The following is a 20,290-nucleotide window of genomic DNA, read 5'->3' as shown; positions in this document are numbered from 1 at the left end:
CCAAGCCAGATGATAACTGGTTAATTTTAGAGAAGGAATTTAAAGGTCAATAATAAAAGCTACACATGTGAACAAGAATATTAAATAATTCAGCAAACGACATGCCTATATTGAGTTTGAATAACCCTGCAATATTAATTTCACTACATCAAACAGGTTATATTCAATGTCTACAAAAAGGCTTAAGTCCACATAATACCTTGTTATCAAAGTAAGGCACAGGATTGCATTGCTTGTGTTGAAACAGAGGCCCAGTTCAATGTGAAGAATCAATCAAACCCGCTGCTGCTTTACTCAATTAAAGTATGTTGAACTTATTTCTGTATGATTGCCCAAGGCGACAGTGTTCCAAATCACAGCATGTACTTATGAGTGCAGTTTTCAGTAATGCTATGGTTAGCACAGTGGTATAAATTTTCATACACCACGTGCTGTGCTTCGATATATGTAACATACAGATGTTTTTCTCAATAAACCTCTTTTACCTTTCAACACCGGTGACCATGAAGCAGTAGTAAAACAATTAACGTGCGTGGGGGAGAGCAGCCCAGGGGTTGGTGGATGGCAGCGCGGGGGGGGGGGGGGGGGGGAGGAGGGGGGGAATAAATCCGGGGGTGAATAAAAAAAATGCTTACCTGCATTCTGCAGCATCGGTGCTCCTCTGCCCTCTGCTCCTCGACTCCCGGCATGCCACAGGGTCCCCTGCGCCAAATCCAGATGCTGCTCTCATGGTGGTATTACCCAGCATGAGAGCAGCGTTGTGATTGGTGTGAGCACCAAAGTCGGGCCCTCATAAGGGTCTATGACCTTCTGCTTGTTCTCCACCCAGCTATAAAGCACAGCTCAGGAGGAGAGATCGAAGTGAGCATGAGTGTTTGCCGGACGTTCACAAACACTCATGCGCACTTAAAGCAGTGCCACAGCTCCTCCTCCTTCCTGCGGCTGTGTCAATGTGCCGAAATAGATGGCCTGCCCGGGAGAAGGGAGGAAAAATAAAATGATAGTAACCTTTGTTATTATAATTTTATTTTAAATGTTTCTGTGCTGTCATACCAATCACATCAAAAGTGTGTAAGCGACTCTCATCTCCACAAGAACGTGTTGACAAGTAAACATCAATCTACTAAAAGATGTATTTGCTCATATGCAAATCTAAGTGTTGAGAACTTATATTAAGCATACTCCTACCAAGACCGTGTTTTATCTTCAGCGCCAATACCTCCAAAGAAGCTGAGCTCCTGGCATGGAACATCAACATTAAATGTAAATCCAGTATTTTTAAAGTGTGAGCGATTGCCCGAGGGTGTCAAATCGCTGGGACCCGTCAGGGAGATTAAGCCAGCTTTTGCCCAGAGTCACATGGTGCTGAGCTGACCTGCCACCAGTGCCGGGGATCGAACCGTGAGCCCCTGTGTTCCGGAGTCAGACGCCCTGGCCGCATTAACTCAGGTGGTTCCACACCACATCCCATGGCAAATGTAAGTCAATGGGATTTATCATCAACAATAACCTATCCTTCAGAACCCACATAACCAAATCAAAGACTATCCCTTTTTCGCAGAATACAGGTCTGAGGCTCCCTTGTCACAAGGTAGAGGTCCTCCAAGTCCTCTACCGGGCTCTACAGAACTGTGTCATCTCCAGTCCGGCAAAGTTCAGATCAGGCTGACAGGCACCTGCGCATTTAGCACATGTATAGAACCTGGATGCCTGACCTGAACAGACAGAGTGTCTGTCAGGTCGGCCTTTGCTCAGCCTGACACACACTCTTCATATCTGCCAAAAGGTGGGGGATGGGCCCCACTGTTGTCAAGGACAGGCTGTTGCTGTTGCTGTTTCTGACCCATCCTCACAAACTCACAAAAAGACTTTAGACCATCCAGAACATATTAGCCCAACTGGTCTTTAACCTCCCATGCCAGTCTCACAACACTCCACACCTGAGGGAATTACACTGACTCCCGATACATAAGCACACACAATTCAAGCTTCTCACTCACACATACAAAGGCCTACACTACATGGGCCCCACCTACCTGAACAGCCATCCATACTCCTCTGCTCAGCCGGACTCTGACTAGGGCACATCTCACTTATTCAGAAAAGCAGATCAGAAGGTCAGGCCTTCTCATACATCACCCCTAAAGTGTGGGACACCACACCACCACATTAGAGCCTCCGCATGTCTCTTTGAATTCCGCAAGAAGCTAAAGACCTGGCTCTTTGGATAAGCGGCCTCAAGGCTAGCACACACATCTGCAAAGCACTAGGATACCTTCATGGGTGATAGTGTGCTACACAAGCCCTCATTATGTAACTTGACATTCTTGTCAAGGAGAAGCCAATTGTAGGGTTGGAGGAATCCTTCTCCCTTCAGACCTTCCTTGGTGCTCTCAGGTGTAGTTGTCACTTGATCATCGTTCACTTCCCCAATAAATGCGAAAAAGGAGATATGGAGTCATACCAGATTTTCGGATCTGTAAGAAAACTAGCCTTGTTGGCTTAGAATGAAGTGCTCAGACTGCCCAGGCCCCCCAAAGATCTCCCTCATTACAAAAGATTTGGTAGTTGCCCCTTTCAGCTTGAAAATAGACAAGTGTTAAAACCGAGTATTTTGACATCTGCAGCCATGCCAGCATCCACAAATAGATGTTTGACCTAGTAGACAGAATAATGTTAATTTCTGAACAGTGTAGAATGTATTTAAATTGTGCACACCATACAAAGTGAGCTGTTCCTTGACACCTAAATAACAGGCGCTGCTACAAGTCAGTGATAATCGTTTTGTCAGCTTCAGAAAGAGCAGCGCCCTCAAATTTCCCTGGATAACTTATCAAAGTTCTCAAATTTCCATGGGTAACTCATCCAATACAGATTTTGTCTTTACATACTGGGACTTTTAGTCCTCCTTTTTTCTTACTGAAATCGATCGAACTGCAAGTCCGTGAATGCCAAGAATAAAACCAGGACTGGATAAACTAGTAGTGCTCTTCGGGATGATAATCTGAAACAGGATGGCAAATACTTCTTTGGAGAAGGCTGATCAACCAGGCCAATTCACTACCATTGAATAAACAAGCATTTACAATGCAACGGTTTCGCCATTAGAAAAGTTAGAGCTATTGGCATTGTAAATGACAAAATTTGTATTTATGTACAAAAAGTGTGAGTCCTGTTGCTCTAGGGGAAACGTAATATACAGTCCCATATCCAATGGTGATTAAGACATCCACTTTCAACAGATTGTGGAACAAAATAGATCTGAACTGACGTGCATAATGCAAAGTTTGAGTTTACAGAGTACCTAAGCTGTAAGATTCATTAATACCGGCCCTCATATATGTACCCCTCTAACATTACTCAGTAATGAGAGCCCAGATTCCACTGTTGCGCAAGAGTGGAATGAAGGAGCCAGGAAGGTCCAATTACTTGAAAGTGCCTACCACCGCTCTTATAAGTATCAACAAATGCCACCTTAATGAAGCCACTGAAGGCTTTACCCTTCCTTTAATGAACTCTGGTTGGGCTTCTGGGCCTAGACGCAATCTCGATAGCTTGGTATGCACAAGTGAATCGTCATTTCTATCAATCAACCTTGATGATCCTTAACCACGCCCTCCATTTCACTTGCTGGTACGATGAAGCACGCAGAATCCACTAATAAATTCAGTGCAACTCTCAAACTTCAAGTAAAGTGTCAAACAAAGGAAGTGGGTGTATAAATAAATGGCAAATCACGCAGACCTTCCTCTCCCAGCCACACTTCTGTAAATGTGTTAAAAGTCAGTTCTCTCGGATTCCATACTCCCATTCTATAAACACTTTCTTCCAATTGATTCAAAGTACACATAATTTAACTGGCAGCGTTCAAATATAGTTATTTCCAGAATATGTGTAAGGCCATATCACGACCAAATTGCATTCACTTATGAAAAAAAATGCAAATAAAAAGTGTATGTCAAACTGCAGGCACATGACGTGTGAAGCAAAGTAAACAAGTGGCATTCGTCTGCTTAGACTAGCGAAAGCACAGTTTACATTTAAAAAATCCAGTTCCTCACACTGCAAGCAAACGAAACAGCACTCACGTGCACAGAAAAAGAAACCCACAAGGTGGCCCGAAATGACTGCGATCTCAAAACCATGAAGATACCAGTCACAACAAGGCGCCGGCGGGCGTCGCGATTAAAAGGCGAAATTGTTTTCTAACACTTCAACTGCAGACAAGAAAAGCAGTGATAAAAAGGGATTTTTTTTAATTCATCGCTTTCGGTCATCGGGTCTCTGTGTTTATCAATTTGCATGTGGGAGTAAACTGTATAGTCCAGGTTACTTTGTATTGTAGTACATGTACTCTTACAACATACAAAAGAATAAACGGAAATGAAAATGCCAAAATGAAAAGGCAACTCAGGCACGATAAACTGCTCAGACATAAAGACTAACATTCTAGAAGAGGAGAAGCCCCTCCGTTCGGGAGGGATAGTGGAGCCATTCAGTAATGTAGTTGGGGCAAGACGAGCCCCCGAACTCTTAAGGGCGTGGGTAACTCGTCCAGGCTGTGTGATTCTGTGATTTAGAGGGGGAAGAGGAAATCATAAAGCGTAACGAGAATGCAAGACAAATATCAACGTACGAGCCAGTGAAATAACTCACTTTCATTGACACAGAGACAGCGATGCGCCTTTCCTTGCTTCTTAAAGCCAGGCAGAGGCCGGCGTCAGTCAGTCAGCCGCAGCTTCGAGGCCGGTCGCAGCCCTGAGTCTGAAGCAGCAGCAGTTCCCCTCTGGGGCCCACACGAACCACCACGAGGAGGCGGGAGGAGGGACCAGCGCTGTGTCAACGCTGAAGGCGGGGCGGGGAGGAGGAAGTGAGTTTAAAATAACACGCATCTGCTGTCTGGCGGATTCAAACTCTCTAAAACTTTAAGACATGGAAAAACAACAGCCCCAACTTGTCCCCAACACCCCCCCCCCGGGCTATGACAGCTGAGTCTGTACCTGAGCAGCTTGGCAGGGCCTTCCTCACAGCATCGAACACAGACAGTGGGAGGGCGGGAGGGAGGTGGCACGGACACTGGGCGGGCGGGCGGGAGGAAGAAGGCAGGACAACGGGAGGGAGGGCGGGGGAATCACAGCATCGAAAACATACAGTGGGCGGGCAGGAGGGAGGTGGCACGGACAGTGGGCAGGCGGGCGGGAGGGAGAAGGCAGGACAACGGGAGGGAGGGGGATAAACAAGATGTTAAGAAACCAGGTTGGACAGCATCGAACACGGACAGTGGGCGGAAGGGAGGAGGCACGGACAGTGGGCGGGCGGGAGAGAGACGACAAAAAAAAACAAGGGAGAGAGGGAGGGCGAGGACAGGGGAATGAATGGACGGGGGTGGGATGGGAGTGCGTGTAGGGATTCGGGGGCGTGTTTTTCGTGCTCTCCCCTTCCCATTGGCTGGAAGGTAAAATTCCAGCCAATGGGAAGAGGAGAGGGCGGTACTTAAAAACAGACACGGAAACGCCCCCGAATCGCGTTTTCACGGGGAGAAAGTGATTGACGCTGATGTCTTCCAATGGCTAGCCTCCATTTACGGAGCTAGCCAATGGAAGACAGAGGCAGAACCAAAGCCCCATATCTAGGACATAAGATTTCGCCCTGGGCGGAGCAACTGCTACGCAGTTGCTCCGGCCAGGGCGAAACCTAAAAAGGCCTGGTCACAGAGACCTCCATTGCCTGATACCGGGATAGCTTGTTAACATTACACTATCAGAGGAGGATTCATACCACGACAGCAACATTCTAGCTACAGTCCCTGTGACATTTGAAAAGCCACTTTGCAGCTTGTGATTTGTGCCTCCGCCAGTAAGTAGTGCGTTGTTTGTCTTGCTTACCATGCCAACTTTGAAGGAGAACATAGTACTTAAATAGAGCAGAGCAAACAAACTCTGAAAATTAATAGTAATTAGAAAACGTGCCGGCAGCTTTTGGCTTTGATAGAGAAATAAATGCATTAAATGCAACACATTTCTCAAAGTATTTCTTTAGAGAAATGGTTGGAAAGGAAAAAGTGCTGGAAGCAGAAGTTTGCCAGGCGGTAGTTGAGCCCACTTCTCAAATAATCTATGTGGTCGCCATTTCTGCCTTTGATTATAAAATGGAGGACACTCTTCTAAAAAAAATATCATCATAAGATATTATCAAACGTCTCTTGGAAAATTGTTAACAAGGCCGCGCTTCTGTCCGTTCTGTTACACAAACTAACAGCTCTTAAATAGCCGTTTTACAGAAGCATAATGTTACATTAATAAAACACGTCATCCTGATTAAAACATAACTGTCTTCCAATAAACACAAAGCTGCCTGGACAAATTGTTGCCTTTGCCAGCGCTTGTTTTCCATTTATATCCATAGAGGGGCTGACAAGTGGTGCGGTTCCTCAGCCCCGGGAAATGTGGGTGTGGGGAAGTGGAGGGGCAGGGGGGGGGGGGGGGGTAATTATCTCCGATGTGTCAGATCTGACTGAACTTCGAGTTATCATCAAGCGCAGCCCCCGGAAAAGCTCTTCATTGTCTTAATCTCGTCTTTCATTTCAGAACAAAATGCAAAACCTATCACGACGTCATCCCCATATCGTGCCTGACCGAGTTCCCCAACGTTGTTCAAATGGCAAAGGTAAGTGCAACTTTTAAAAGCTAATATGCAGCGAGGCACCTTTTATATAGCGCTTGTTACCAGTTAATAGCCTCTTAGCGCTTCTTCTTAGAGAGCGTTTGTGGGTACCAACATAGAGTCTGTTTTTGATCCGAACTGGGGGTGAAGGCCCTGACATATTGATCAAATCAATGTGAGAGTTATGTATGTGTGGGGCGGCCTTTGACGAGTATATTGCAAATTTGGGGGCGACGTCGTTTGTGGCTCGCATAAGGGCCAGATCAATAAATTATGGGTACTTACCTGTAATGCTAGGGGGAATTGGGGCATTTTGAATAAAGCCTGTGGGGCTTATTTACAAGCCCCTTGCGCTGCCCGTACTTTCACTTTTTCCCTTATTAAAAGTGACGCACCTGCGGCGCAAGGGGCTTGTAAATAAGCCCCTCCCCACCCACCCCCTTGGAACATCGAGCCCAAAATGAGGCGAGCATTCATGTGGATTCTGACTCCCTCGCTCTTCCCTCGTTCACAAAGAGGTCAAAACAAAGCATTGACGCGTAAACTAAAAAAGGAGGGGGGAAAAGAAACCCATTTAGTAAACAAGCATTTACAATGCAATGGTCTTGTCTTTGTTAAAGTTAGAGCTATTGGCATTGCAAATGTCATTTTTTTCATTTAAATATATTTTTTTAAACGATAAATATATGGTATTGTCATTTACAATGTGAGAGGTAGCAAACAGCGTGTTACAAGAGAAAAGTGACGTGTGCATGTTACAAAAGAGTACCAAACACAGGTAGAAGGATAATACTGCAATAAATGGCAAGGGTCGAGGGAGAGGAGGCCTCGCGGCGTCGGCCGAGGGCAAACAAATATTATTATTAATAAAAGGTGGCCGCATGGCTGGCTTTAGCGCGTGGGTAGCCTGAGACTGAGCCCGCCAACGGCCCGTCCTCTCTCGGTGCGCAGCGCACTATCCTAGCCGAAGGCTGGAGACAAGATGGTGGCGGCGGGATAGGCAGAAGGGAGCTGAGAAGACCGCAGGAAGGGGACCGGTGCTGGACCAGGAGAGGCTGAGAGAACAGGCCGAGGGTGCGGAGGCGAGCCGGAGGGAGAGGGGCTGAAGGGAGGGAGCCACTAAGAGGCCAAGTGAGACGGAGAAAGACGCCAGGAGATCGGAGGAGGCAAGTGAGGACAAGGACAGAAAGCAAAACACCGGGCACACGAAAAGCCTCGGAGGGGCGACAGGCTGGGCAAGTGGAGGGGCCGGCCTTGGGAGAACTGAGGGAAGAGAAGATAACTGGAGACAAGCCCGAGGGACTGACAGGAAGAGGGACCTGAGGGGCCAAAGGGAGAGAGGGCAGACGGGGGAGAACAGGCGGCAGCCGAGCCTTAGGGGCTGAAAGGAGAGAGGGGCACACTGAGGAGCCAGTCCAGCGGAGCTGAGGGAAGAGATGCTAGACAGGAGAGGTCTAAGGGGAAGTCAAGCTAGGGGTACACGGCTGGAAAGAAGCAGAAGGAGCAACCCTGATATGAAGGGAAAGGAGGGTCTCTAGAGGGAAGACTGAGGGGCAGAGGAGAAACGAACCGGTGAAGACAAGGGTAGAAAGGAAAAGAGGTGGCAGTAGAGTTTGGGGAGAGTCGAGGCGGGAGAAGGCGCTGATGAGCGGAGCCAGAGAAGGAGGCGAGGCATGTACTGGGCCTCAGTAACGCTAGGGCGGCCTGGAGAAAGCGGAGCTCACTTTGGAGTCCAAGGCCGAGACAAAAGAGCGAGCTGAGGCAGGTCGAGGGCGGACGACTGGGGACCGAAGCCCAGGGAAGAGGCGGACACAGGGCCAGAAACAAAGGAGACCACGAAGCCCGGACCAGCCGAGGCCCGACGAAAGCCACCCGAGGCACTCCCTGCAGGCCCCACTCTGAAGCACACGGGGGCCCAGGCTCACCCGGTATGCGAGCAGTCTACTGAGCTCGCTGGCTTGGACATGAGTCTAGGGGCCGGGGACAGCCCGAGTGACTGGCAGCCATGGTCCGCTAGGAGCCGGGCAGAGAGCGGCTGTGGAAGACCCGGCGCACCACAGCCCCGGGCCGGCAGCCGCCGCCAGAGATCCCGCACAGGCCGCCTGCCTCAAGCAGATACTCCTGCTCCAACTCGACCTCATCGAACAGCAGCAGCGACAACTCCAGGCCCGGGAGCGAGTGATCGGGCAGCTCCGGAACGAGCGGGACACGGTGAGACCAAGGGCCACTGCGGTAACGTGTGCTGAAACTGGGGAGGGGGGGGCGTGTTTACAGGGCTCTGTCCGGCATCTATTGCACCTGAGAGGTATTGGGGTTGCCAGTGGGTGAACATGCAGGGCTTGCAGTATCATATACATACTTAGCAGTGTAGGGGCTTAAAACTTTACACGCTTTGTGGTGAGCGGGGAGGCGAGAGACTGGTACATTAATCCACGGAAATCGTTCCATAGAGCTCGTCCTGATCAAGAAAGGATAAGTGCTCGAAATCCTGTGGGTGGGACTTAAGCAGCCTTTTATCAGTAACGGTGCGGGATTGGATCTGAGCGCCTGATTTGCTCCTCGTTTTACTCCTCTGTGCTTGGGATGGCCTGCAGCAAGCCCCATCCTTTTCAGACTGGGGGGCGTGTTTTTCACTGACAACGTCACAGGTAGAACAAAACTAAAAAACACACCCCCCATCCGAAAAAGATGGGGCTTAGATGGAAAGAATGACATCACTGAGACCTCTTCTCCAATGGCTGGCCGCCGTTTAGGAGGCCAGCCAATGGAGAAGAGGGGCGGGGTTTACTCAGAGTCATTAAGTCTCGCTGGCGAAACTGCGCATGTGCGCAGCCTACGCTAGCCGAGACCTAAAAAGAGGGTGGGAGCACACTACCTCACATCTTAGCACTCAGTTCGCCTCAATGTATCATAGTAAATGCAGTGCATGATAAAAAAAATGTTTAAATGGCATATCAGTACGAAGTGAAACAAGAAAACCTGTATTAATTACAGCTTCCCCATTAACCAAAGTCAGTGATCTTAGACTGGTGCACAGGGTCTAAGAGCCAAGACACACTTTTGGCTTGGCTCGTCCTGTTAACTTGAAGTCAAAAACAAATAAGTGGCAAGGCCCAAGAAAGTCCTCAGGACACCATTGCAGCCTGCATATCCTACGGTCCCTGCCAGTGCCGCCAAATACCAGTACCAATGCTACCTACTAACAAATACACTCCTAGAAAAACCATTTGAGCTAAAACAGGTGACCCGAAGGTGTAAAAAGTGCTTGGGCTCGCTGGCCGTCTTCTTTTTTTAAAAACTTTCATTATATATTGAATTCTTAAACACACTGCTCATTCACTCTTTTAAAAATGGACTGACAACACCACCATGTGGTGGACTCTCATAAATATGCACTGGTGTTAAGAAATAGGTGCCAGTGCAGATCATCGGCAAACACCAGCACAAATTATGCACTGCAGTTACACCATGTTGCAAATATGTACCTGTGATGTCTAGGTACTCTTCCAGTACAAACGACGATGCATGTACATAGTTTTAAAACTTTTCATGTCTGTATATGTGCTGTTTGTGTCTGTTTTAAGAAGGTGTACTTTTTTAGCATAAATTCCTATCTATAGATGTTAACAATACCAAGTTTTGTGCTGTAAAGTAAATCCCAATTCTACATTTTGCACCAGTTGGCATCACTTTTGTGAGACAAACTAACTCCAACTGTTAGGAAGTATGGTCCTATGTGTCTGCAGTCTGACTGCCAACTAGTAAATGAATATCTCAAGTCAGGAACTAAACTAAATAATTTAGACAAAGAATGAGGTGGATTACCGGAGTTATGCTCTTGAAGTTCCATCATAAGAAATTATAGCAACCCCGGGCTAAGAGGTGCAGGAGATTCTCAGTGTAGGAATGACATACGGGTCCTTCATTTCAATATAATGGTGTTTAGACCAACAACCAGAGCTCGAAGAGATGCAGAAGAATCGGACTGAGTTACATTAATAAAGATGTATGTGGTTCACCATGATGTGCCATCTGTGACCACGAGGGGTACCTAGTATTGCAAAAGTTGAGCAATGTTCAGATTATTAAGGAGGTGCAACGTCGGAGCTGTCTATGTGAGTGAAGGTAAAACGCTCAATGGGGGAGGGTGCTGCTTCGAGTTCGGCAGTTTAATATCAGGTGACTGGATGGTCGACAAGAAATGGCAATGGAAGTATAGATTCATGCTAGTTGAAAATTACTTCTGGAATATGAAATCAATCCTGCACTGCTGCACACATTTTCTATTTTCCACAAACATTCAGATTTAACGTTGAACATTATGAGCTGTTTTTGAAGCTTAAAAGCAAATTACACTTTGTGCACTAAACTGACCTATAAGTTCAAATCCTTAAAAAGTATGTGTTTCTAAAAACATTTGTAAATATATTCCTTTGCAACAACATGTAAAAAGTAATTTATGCATTTTTGTATTTGTATTTTTTATCATTTTAAAAATGTTGGGGTTGTTTGTTGAATTTATGTAAATAATCTGTGTACTTTTTTGACAAATAAATCTACATTTTGTTTGTATTTTTGGATGAACTGTACTTTGCTAGCTCTGGTCTCTTGCAAGGGCAGCAGATACCTTTACTACATATTGTAAACAACTGTAATATTATATAATAGAGATGGAATCTTTTTTCACAGATGTGCAGTTGATTTGTGTTAGACCTTTCCGCCTTAGGGGTGGTCTTCCCCCAAATCTTTTCCATACCCTTTTTGCTGCATTAGTTTTTGTTGGCGTTGGGACTCTGTGCACTTTATCACTGCTAACCAATGATAAAGTGCTTGTGCTCTCTCCTTTAAAAATGGTAAAATCGGCTTACACCCAATTGAGATTTTTAATTTACTTCTAAGTCCCTAGTAAAGTGATACTACATGTACCTAAGACCAGGAAAATAAATGCTTCCATGGCCTGCACCATGGATTGTGTCACCCATTCAGGTAGCCTTTTAAACCTGTCCGAGGCCTGCCATTGCAGCCTGTATGCGCAGTTTCAAACTGCCATTCAACATGGAAAAAAAAAAAATTCCAGGCTTTAACCTCCCTATTTAATACATCTAACTCACCCCTATTGTCGGCCCGAAACATGCCATAGGACATGGTGCAGTGTATTCAAAAAGTTGGTCATATACTTTTAAGTTTTACATGTCCTAGTAGTGAAAAAATCCTAAATGTGTTTTTCACTACTGTGAGGCCCACTTCTCCCGTAGGATAACATTGGTTTACCTTTTTACATCTGATAAGTGATAACTTTCAATTGAGAGCAGGTAGGAAAGTAGAGTTTGTTCTCTAAAGAACTGTAATTTGAAAACCAGCTTTAATGGTGAAGTTTGATTTTAAGTCACAATTCTGAAAATGCCACTTAAAAAATGACATTTTCGTGTCCTAACCATTTGGTGCCTACAGTATGTACCCTGGGTCTCATGACTAGGTATAGCTTGCAGTTGGTCTTTGTGTATTACTCTCAAACAGTGAAACAAAGGGGGAAAAGGTGTTGGCAGGGTGGGCCATCTCTGTCATGATGAGGGGGAAGATCTGTTACCTACCACACTTGCCCATCACCAAGGCTCTGCTTCGGCACACTCAAAATGGGTTTCACAATATTCTTTTGTGACCCCAGACAACCTGGGACCAAGGTAGGGAGTCAGGAAATTCCAGACACCTCTAGGGGGAGGACTCTAGAAGTTTCTCCGACTTCAAGTGGGAACCAGGTATAAATAATGGGTGCTCAGACCACACTCTTCAAATCACTTTTGGACCTGTGGACTCTACCAGGAAGAAGTACTGACCAGCTGTGAAGTCTGCCCTGATGGCCTGCTTGCTGACCAAGGACTCCTTTGCTGCCCCAGGCCTACTGTTGTCCAGGACTCGTCTGCTGTAGTGAACTGCCCTGCTGAATCCAGCCTGCCTTTGTGGACCTAGAACTCCAGGAAATCTCCATGGGTCAGTTGGCTGCCCCCGTTAAAGCCACAGGGACATAACAGGCTTATTCGACAGATCTCGCTGCATCTTGATGCAGCGTCACACAGCCCATCATCGACTCTGGCCCAGTACGACGCAGCTCGTCTTCTACGTCGATGCATCTCAGCGCAAGTCCTCACAAGTCACACCTGCTTCCATAATGCTTGTGCAGCCTGAAGTCAACACCGGCTCAGTTCAATCAATCTCGTCCCTTGCACCAACACAGCTCAACTCTCCTCAAGCCCCACCACTTCACGGGACCTCGAATGACAGCTCTTCATCGATGGTCACCGACTCCACCACTGGGCGACGCATCTCAACACCAGACCTCACATCGCAGATCTCGTCAACTGTTCCTTGACACTGGCCTGCTCAACTCTACACAAGACTGCATTTCGATGCCCAGACCCACAATTTACAGTTCAGCAGACTGAACTCAGTCCTGTAGCCAGCCAGCACTCCATCAAGGTCAGCCTGAACCTGTGACTTAGGCCTGGTCTACCAGGACAAGATAGCAGTGGTTGGTGCTTTTTGCTTCTTAGTATTAGTTTTTCCCAAAACCTTTGAAACTGCACATCTCCTGTCTTAAGTTTTGTATATTGGTCATTTTGGTCTCAAATAAATTGATGTGGGATTTTTTTGTGCTATGTTTTAGCTTTATTACTGGTTGTGTGCTTCATAAATTCTTTACATATTGCCTCTAAGTAAAGACTGATTGCTTTGTGTGAAGCTACCAGAGGGCTAAGCACAGGTTAAATTGGGGTTTGCTTGTGTTTCGCCCGGACAAGAATTGTGTTTGCTGGTTGAGCAGGGTTTCACCCCCCTTGACCAGTAACCAGCTGTGGTCGGTGGTGGGGCCAGTGGGTTGGATGGATTTCGAGGGACGATCCAGAGGGAAAATTTAATAATTAATTTCCCCTCTGCATCATCCCTCGGAATCCCCCCCTACCCACTACCCGGTCCCACCGCTGTTACTTGCACAGACCACGGCTGCCAGTAACCCAATTTTCTACAGTATGTTAATGGTAATAAATGAAGCACAAGAAGAGAAGAGTCTTAAGAAGCTTACATCAGATTAGCAGTGCTGTGGCTAGTCTTATTTATTCTGACAACTGGTTAAAGGTTTAGGTGCAACACAGGATAGAGCTAACCCGCTAGTCTTACATTCTTCTTTGTTGATGGGATTTTAGAATGGGTTGAGCATTGCTTCCGGTGTTGCATGATCTTTCTACTATAGACCATTTTAATTTTTAAGTTGGACAGTGATCTCGAAATAGTGCTTTACATGTGCTCCACAGTGTCTTAAAGACAATCTTGACCTCTAAGCTCTGCTAGTGTAGGTTTTGAATTAAGAGAGTGACGTGGTTGAGTGATGTGGTCTGGATTTTGATGCCATAGATTATGGATTTTTGGCTAAAATAGCTGAGGTAATAAATCCCCTTGTTAATCCCGTGCTGAGCCTTTCTCTCAGCACTGGAGTGGTACCATCAGTCTGGAAGCAAGCTATGATCATCCCGTTACTAAAAAAGCCCAGTTTGGATCCGGAGGTCTATGCTAACTATAGGCCTATTTCCAGCCAGCCTTTGCTAAAATCATGGAGAAACACGTACATACATCTCTCTCTAGTTTCCTTGAAAGTCACAATCTGTTACATTCCACTCAATCCGGCTTCCGTACCAACTTCGGCACCGAGACGGCGCTGCTGGAAGTTACGGAGGCAATCAAGGAGGTATTGGATGCAGGAGGAAAGGCCATGTTGGTGATGCTCGACCTGTCGGCGGCCTTTGACACCGTCTCCCATGAGGGTCTCCTCACCAGACTTTGTGAGATCGGTCTGCGGGGGACGGTGATCAGCTGGTTTAGATCTTTTCTAGCGGGCCGCTGCCAAACGGTCTGGGCCCCCCCTTGTTCTGCAGTAGTGCCGCCACTGGAGGTTGGAGTGCCCCAGGGCTCTGTTTTGAGCCCTACTCTCTTTAATATCTTTATGACCCCTCTGGCGGCACTGGCGGAGTCGTTCGGGGCCCAGATCGTGTCGAATACAGACGACACTCAGCTCCTCTTCACGTGTGGGAAGGGGTCTGAGTTCGACGGTGAAAACATACGAGGGTGCCTTGGGGCTGTTTTTAAATGGTTCCAGCTAAACAGCCTCAAGTGTAACTCAGACAAATCTGAGGTGCTCTTTTTCGGCTGTCGGTCTGATCCAAGCTGGCAGGATTGGTGGCCTGTAAATATGTTTCCTCCATCGGCTGCATCTACGATGGCCAAGAACCTTGGAGTTAAAATCGATAACGGCTTAACGCTGAAGTCCCAGATTCTTGGCTTAGCAGGAACATGCTTCGGCCTCCTGCAGATGCTCTGTAAGTTCCTTCCTTTGCTCTCGTTGGCACACAGGAAAACTACGGTGCAAGCCCTTATTGAATCGCGGCTTGATTATGCCAATGTCCTGTACTTGGGCCTGCCGGAGTACCTTCTCCAACGTCTACAGGTGGTTCAGAACTCGGTGGCTCGGGTCATTTTTGGCCTACGTAGGCGAGCCAGAGCATCTGACCTCCTGTACACTCTTCACTGGTTGCCTGTCCGGAAACGGATAGTTTTCAAGGCACTTACTTTGGCCCACAAGGCTTTTCATGCTACTGGGGCCAAACACATTCAAAAGCGGCTGGCTCTCTATCAGCCTGCCAGATCTCTGAGGTCAGAGTCGCAGGCTCTGGCTGCGGTCCCAGTCATAAGAAGAGTACGGACTGGTGGCCGGTCTTTCAAGCGCCTGGCGCCTCAGCTCTGGAATACCCTGCCGATTACTCTTCGTAGGAATACCAAATTGTTGGCCTTTAGGAAGGACCTAAAATCCTGGCTTTTCGCTCAGTAGGCCTGCCCCTCTCCGCCTGCCACCCTGTTTCGACTGTAGGTCATAAAAGCGCCAGGACACTCCTCGGAGTAGCCAAGCGCTATATAAAACACCACCTAACATTAATATCAACATTATGTGGACAGCCGAATTATGATTAGCTTTGTGGCAAGCAATGGTTTCAGAATACTATGCCTGTAAAGATGCAACAAAATCATGGGCTGAAGCACACTCAATTCTTTATTACTGACAGACAGACTCCATTTATTTAGAAGGTACATTTATAAAATATGAATACTTTATAAATCAGGCTATAGATGGTGGTCTGCGCTCCATCATTCCTTTCCTTTTATGAACCGGTTTCAGGTCATTCAGTGCCAGGAATTTTCAGCGTCAGTGCACTTCATAAGTCTCCCATAGCATAAAATGCAAAGAAGTATGCTACATGAGTTATACGTGTGGTTGAGCTTCTCAGCTCTTGAATCTGAAGTTTGACAGGCAGGGACTTTCTTTAGTATAGAGGAGGAACAATTCTATTTTAATGGGTTGAATTTTAGCTAGAATATGGTCATCCTCTCTTCTAAGGCCAGTACGTTGAACTTCAATTTTTCAATGTCAGCAAAGTCTGGCACTGTAAGGTACATGTTACAAAGTTATTTATAGTCGTTTAGTAAGCAATCCAAACGTTTCTAAAAACTCATGCCTTATAGAACTTAAATGAAAGCTGGCTTTGTTCATTAAAAGTTCTAAGTAGTTTTTTTTATAACATTTGAGCAAATATTTCCAACCCTTTCCAAACACCTACATAATATTTACAAACTTTAAAAAAAGATGTTTGTTTATGACAAATGTATAAATACCTCCACAAACCACACCGACCGTTTAAAAAAAAGTTGTTAAACGTATTTAGAAGATTCAGAAATGTTTTGAAAAAGATTGTCAACGTTCTTGAAAGGAAAGGAAAGGAAAGGTGTCACCTATCTAATGTCCTACAGTTAAACTAGCCTGTACAAGTCAGTCACATCTTTCTAACAAGAGGCGAGGAGGACATGCAGATCTGTATTCCTGAAGCAAGCTGAATATGAGACAAAGAAAACATATATAAAACAGCTCTTTGGGAGGTTTGAAAAAGTTGCAATTGTTGAAAAGTTGTTCAGGGTTCAGTATCACCTCTTAGTAAAAGAAAAACTTCACCTTTCATGATATTATTTCTGCCAACAGGATACCAATGTCTAAAAAGAAAACACACTGTGGAGAAAAATGCAAGACAGTATTTTTTTTATTTCTGTGCTGGAAATAGGACTCACTCTTACTAAATGTTAGAGAATAATGTTGATATGCTGCAATTGTACTGTGTGAAGATCCCAATATGGTAGTGATAGGGTTTGCCACGCTAAAGCTACAGCAAGATGCATCGGTAGGGCTGTGAGTACATGTTCGTCAAGGGCCCAGTATGGCAGCCAAGATCCAAGTTCTTCCCAAACGCATGATCTCAGAAACCCACACAGTTCAAAATCTTTTAATAAGAAATGTTGGTACAACCTACACTTTTCCTTGTTTTTCTGTTCCCAGCTGGTGTGTGAAGATGTGAACGTGGACCGGTTTTACCCAGTCTTGTATCCTAAGGTAAGCAGCTGCCAGCTGTGTCCCTCTGTATGCTCCAAAATTTAGTAAGGAGAAGAAAAGTGACATCTGAGCGGGTAATTTAGGAAAGTTGGAGGGGGTTGAGTGGGAGAGGGTGGTTTGGAAGCCGAGAGATGGCCAAAAGAATGGGGAGAATGGGAGATATCCTTATAAAAGAAGAACACTATTCCAGTTGATTTCATTATCATGTATAATTGATGCATTTTGAAAATTTAATTTGTTAATAATTTGCCATACGTGCTCTTTTCAGGATCTGATATGTCTGAAACTGATACAAATTAAACTCTAATGAATGTGGACCTGGCGAAGGACTTTTACAGGCTAGTGTTTCTGTGGTGGGCGAACATGATAAAAATAGAAAATTCACGTATATCTTGTCATGGTTTGGAAATGTCCAGCGGCAGAGTTATAGTTAGAAGGGACAGAAGAGGTACTATATATAGAATAGAATAGCTTTATTTTAAAGTTAATTAAAACTCACAAAATTAAAAACTTTCATCATTAAAATGTCATTTAAACCTTGTTTTGCATTTATGTTATGAGAATAAGAAGAAAAAGGTATTTTACGCTCTATAAAATCATAAAAGTCTCTATTACGTTATCGGTATTGTCCTTTTCTAGGTTTGTAAAGTGATTGTGCCTCAATAATGCAAAGCGTAGTTATGACTTGGCAAGTGTCTTAGCGGGCTGTTCCTTTATTAGATTGAAATGCTGTTGCTTGCTGTATTTCAGTCGAACCATGTGGCTAGCACTTGAGTCTTCTGGTCACTATATCAAAATACTTTGTTAGTCTGCAATTTAGCTGGATCTCTTCAGGTTTAAAGCACAGCATCACAGCCTGCCTGCACCTTGTCATGCCCTTTCGGTTCCATAGTACTCGGAGTAAGGAGCGCCTTATGTCCATCAGGTTTGGACAGATGCAGATTATATGTATTAGGTCCTCTTTCCCTGTTCTGCAAAGATGGCAAAGGTGTTCGTCTGCTCCCTTTTCCAAGGTGCCAAGTGGGGTAGGATTGGGAGGAAGCCGAAGCGTACTATATACAGGAATGACCTTCGATGGGCATAGCTTTAAAAAGCTACAGACAACGTTTTCCTGTAATCATGCGCAGTATTTATTGCCTGATGGTAATTTTAAAAGTAGAGAACCTAAGAAGGTGGATAATACAGAATGTACAGACCATAGCTTGATGGGGCAGAGATAAGAAAAGACCTTGAGAACCAAAGGAGGGTGCAGAACATCTATTTCTAGGAGCAGTCGAGTGTATGAGTTCACAGTAGGTCTCAAAACCGGATCACTGAAATAATATCGACTGCCAGAATATCGACTTGCAAAAATATCGAGGAAAAAATATCTACAGACAAAATATCGAGTTTGTATCTGCAAACAGGTAAGTAAAAAAATATCGAGTACAAAATATCGTTTACAAAAATATAGTTTTAAAAAATATCGACTTTATTAAAAACAGTGTTAAATTAAATTAAAATTAAAAATTAATTACTAAAATATACTTAAAAATACTTAAATTAACTTATAAGAATTAAATAATTTATGAAATTAAAAAAAAAATGTTTACAATCATATTTGTTAAAACATATATATATATTAACATAATATAATTAAATAATATCCAATATTATTACCGTACGATAGCATAAGTCTAAAAATTACTATTCCCACTCCAAAGAGTGCAACAGTGCAACAGTAGGGAAAGCGTTGGATAGCGTAGGGGTTTAAATTACTATTCCCACTCCAAAGAGTGCAACAGTAGAGAAAGCGTTGGATAGCGTAGAGGTAAAAATTACTATTCCCACTCCAGAGGGTGCAACAGTAGGGAAAGCGTTGGATAGCGTAGGGGTTAAAATTACTATTCCCACTCCAGTGAGTGCAACAGTAGGGAAAGTGTTGGATAGCGTAGGGGTAAAAATTACTATTCCCACTCCAGTGGATAGCGTAGGGGTAAAAAATACTATTCCCACTCCAGTGGGTGCAACAGTAGGGAAAGCGTTGGATAGCGTAGGGGTAAAAATTACTATTCCCACTCCAAAGAGTGCAACAGTAGAGAAAGTGTTGGATAGCGTAGGGGTAGAAATTACTATTCCCACTCCAAAGAGTGCAACAGTAGGGAAAGCGTTGGATAGTGTAGGGGTTTAAATTACTATTCCCACTCCAAAGAGTGCAACAGTAGAGAAAGCGTTGGATAGCGTAGAGGTACAAATTACTATTCCCACTCCAGTGGGTGCAACAGTAGGGAAAGTGTTGGATAGCGTAGGGGTAAAAAATACTATTCCCACTCCAGTCGGTGCAACAGTAGGGAAAGTGTTGGATAGCGTAGGGGCAAAAATTACTATTCCGACTCCAAAGAGTGCAACAGTAGGGAAAGCATTGGATAGTGTAGGGGTTTAAATTACTATTCCCACTCCAAAGAGTGCAACAGTAGAGAAAGCGTTGGATAGCGTAGGGGTAAAAATTACTATTCCCACTCCAAAGAGTGCAACAGTAGGGAAAGCGTTGGATAGCGTAGGGGTTTAAATTACTATTCCCACTCCAAAGAGTGCAACAGTAGGGAAAGCGTTGGATAGCGTGGAGATAAAATTTACTATTCCCACTCCAGTGGGTGCAACAGTAGGGAAAGCGTTGGATAGCGTAGGGGTTAAAATCACTATTCCCACTTCAGTAGGTGCAACAGTAGGGAAATTAAATATTTCATATATTATTCCAATGAATATAAATTAATATCTATCAAATATTATTTAAAAGTAATTACAAATTTAATATAATATAATAATTAATCAATTACAATTACTAATTAAAATTAATTATTACAATTATTTAACTATTAATACAAATTAATTACAAATTACCAATTAATAATTTCACATTTAAAAATTAATTTACAATAAATTCTAATTAAATATAATTAAAAATTGTTATTAAATTTACATAATTAGCAAATATTCAATTAAATACCATTAGTTAGCAATTATGATTTAATTATTTAGCCAGAAAAAATTAATTAATAATTAATTCTATAACAATACCAATAAATATGTTAGCATATTTAATTAATTATAAATAAATTACTTGCCACCCAATTCCCCTACAAACCCACAACCCGCTACAGAAAATAAATT

At 44.5% G+C, this 20,290-nt stretch overlaps 1 protein-coding gene across 2 annotated transcripts in view; it reads left to right on the top strand.

Moving 5' to 3' along the window:
* RAP1GAP (RAP1 GTPase activating protein) overlaps nt 1-20,290 on the top strand; it is a 278,140-nt gene that overhangs the window by 176,798 nt on the left and 81,052 nt on the right. For both annotated transcript variants that reach the window (XM_078642550.1, XM_078642551.1), the window contains exons 7-8: nt 6,588-6,666; nt 17,087-17,140. In XM_078642550.1, coding sequence (XP_078498676.1) covers nt 6,588-6,666; nt 17,087-17,140 — 133 coding nt within the window. The remainder of the gene's footprint in view (nt 1-6,587; nt 6,667-17,086; nt 17,141-20,290) is intronic.

Source organism: Lissotriton helveticus, chromosome 5_1 (genome assembly GCF_964261635.1).
Source record: "Lissotriton helveticus chromosome 5_1, aLisHel1.1, whole genome shotgun sequence".
Classification (NCBI taxonomy): Eukaryota; Metazoa; Chordata; class Amphibia; order Caudata; family Salamandridae; genus Lissotriton; species Lissotriton helveticus.
The sequence above is the reverse complement of the archived record's forward strand: the minus strand, read 5'-3'. Positions and strand labels throughout refer to the sequence as shown.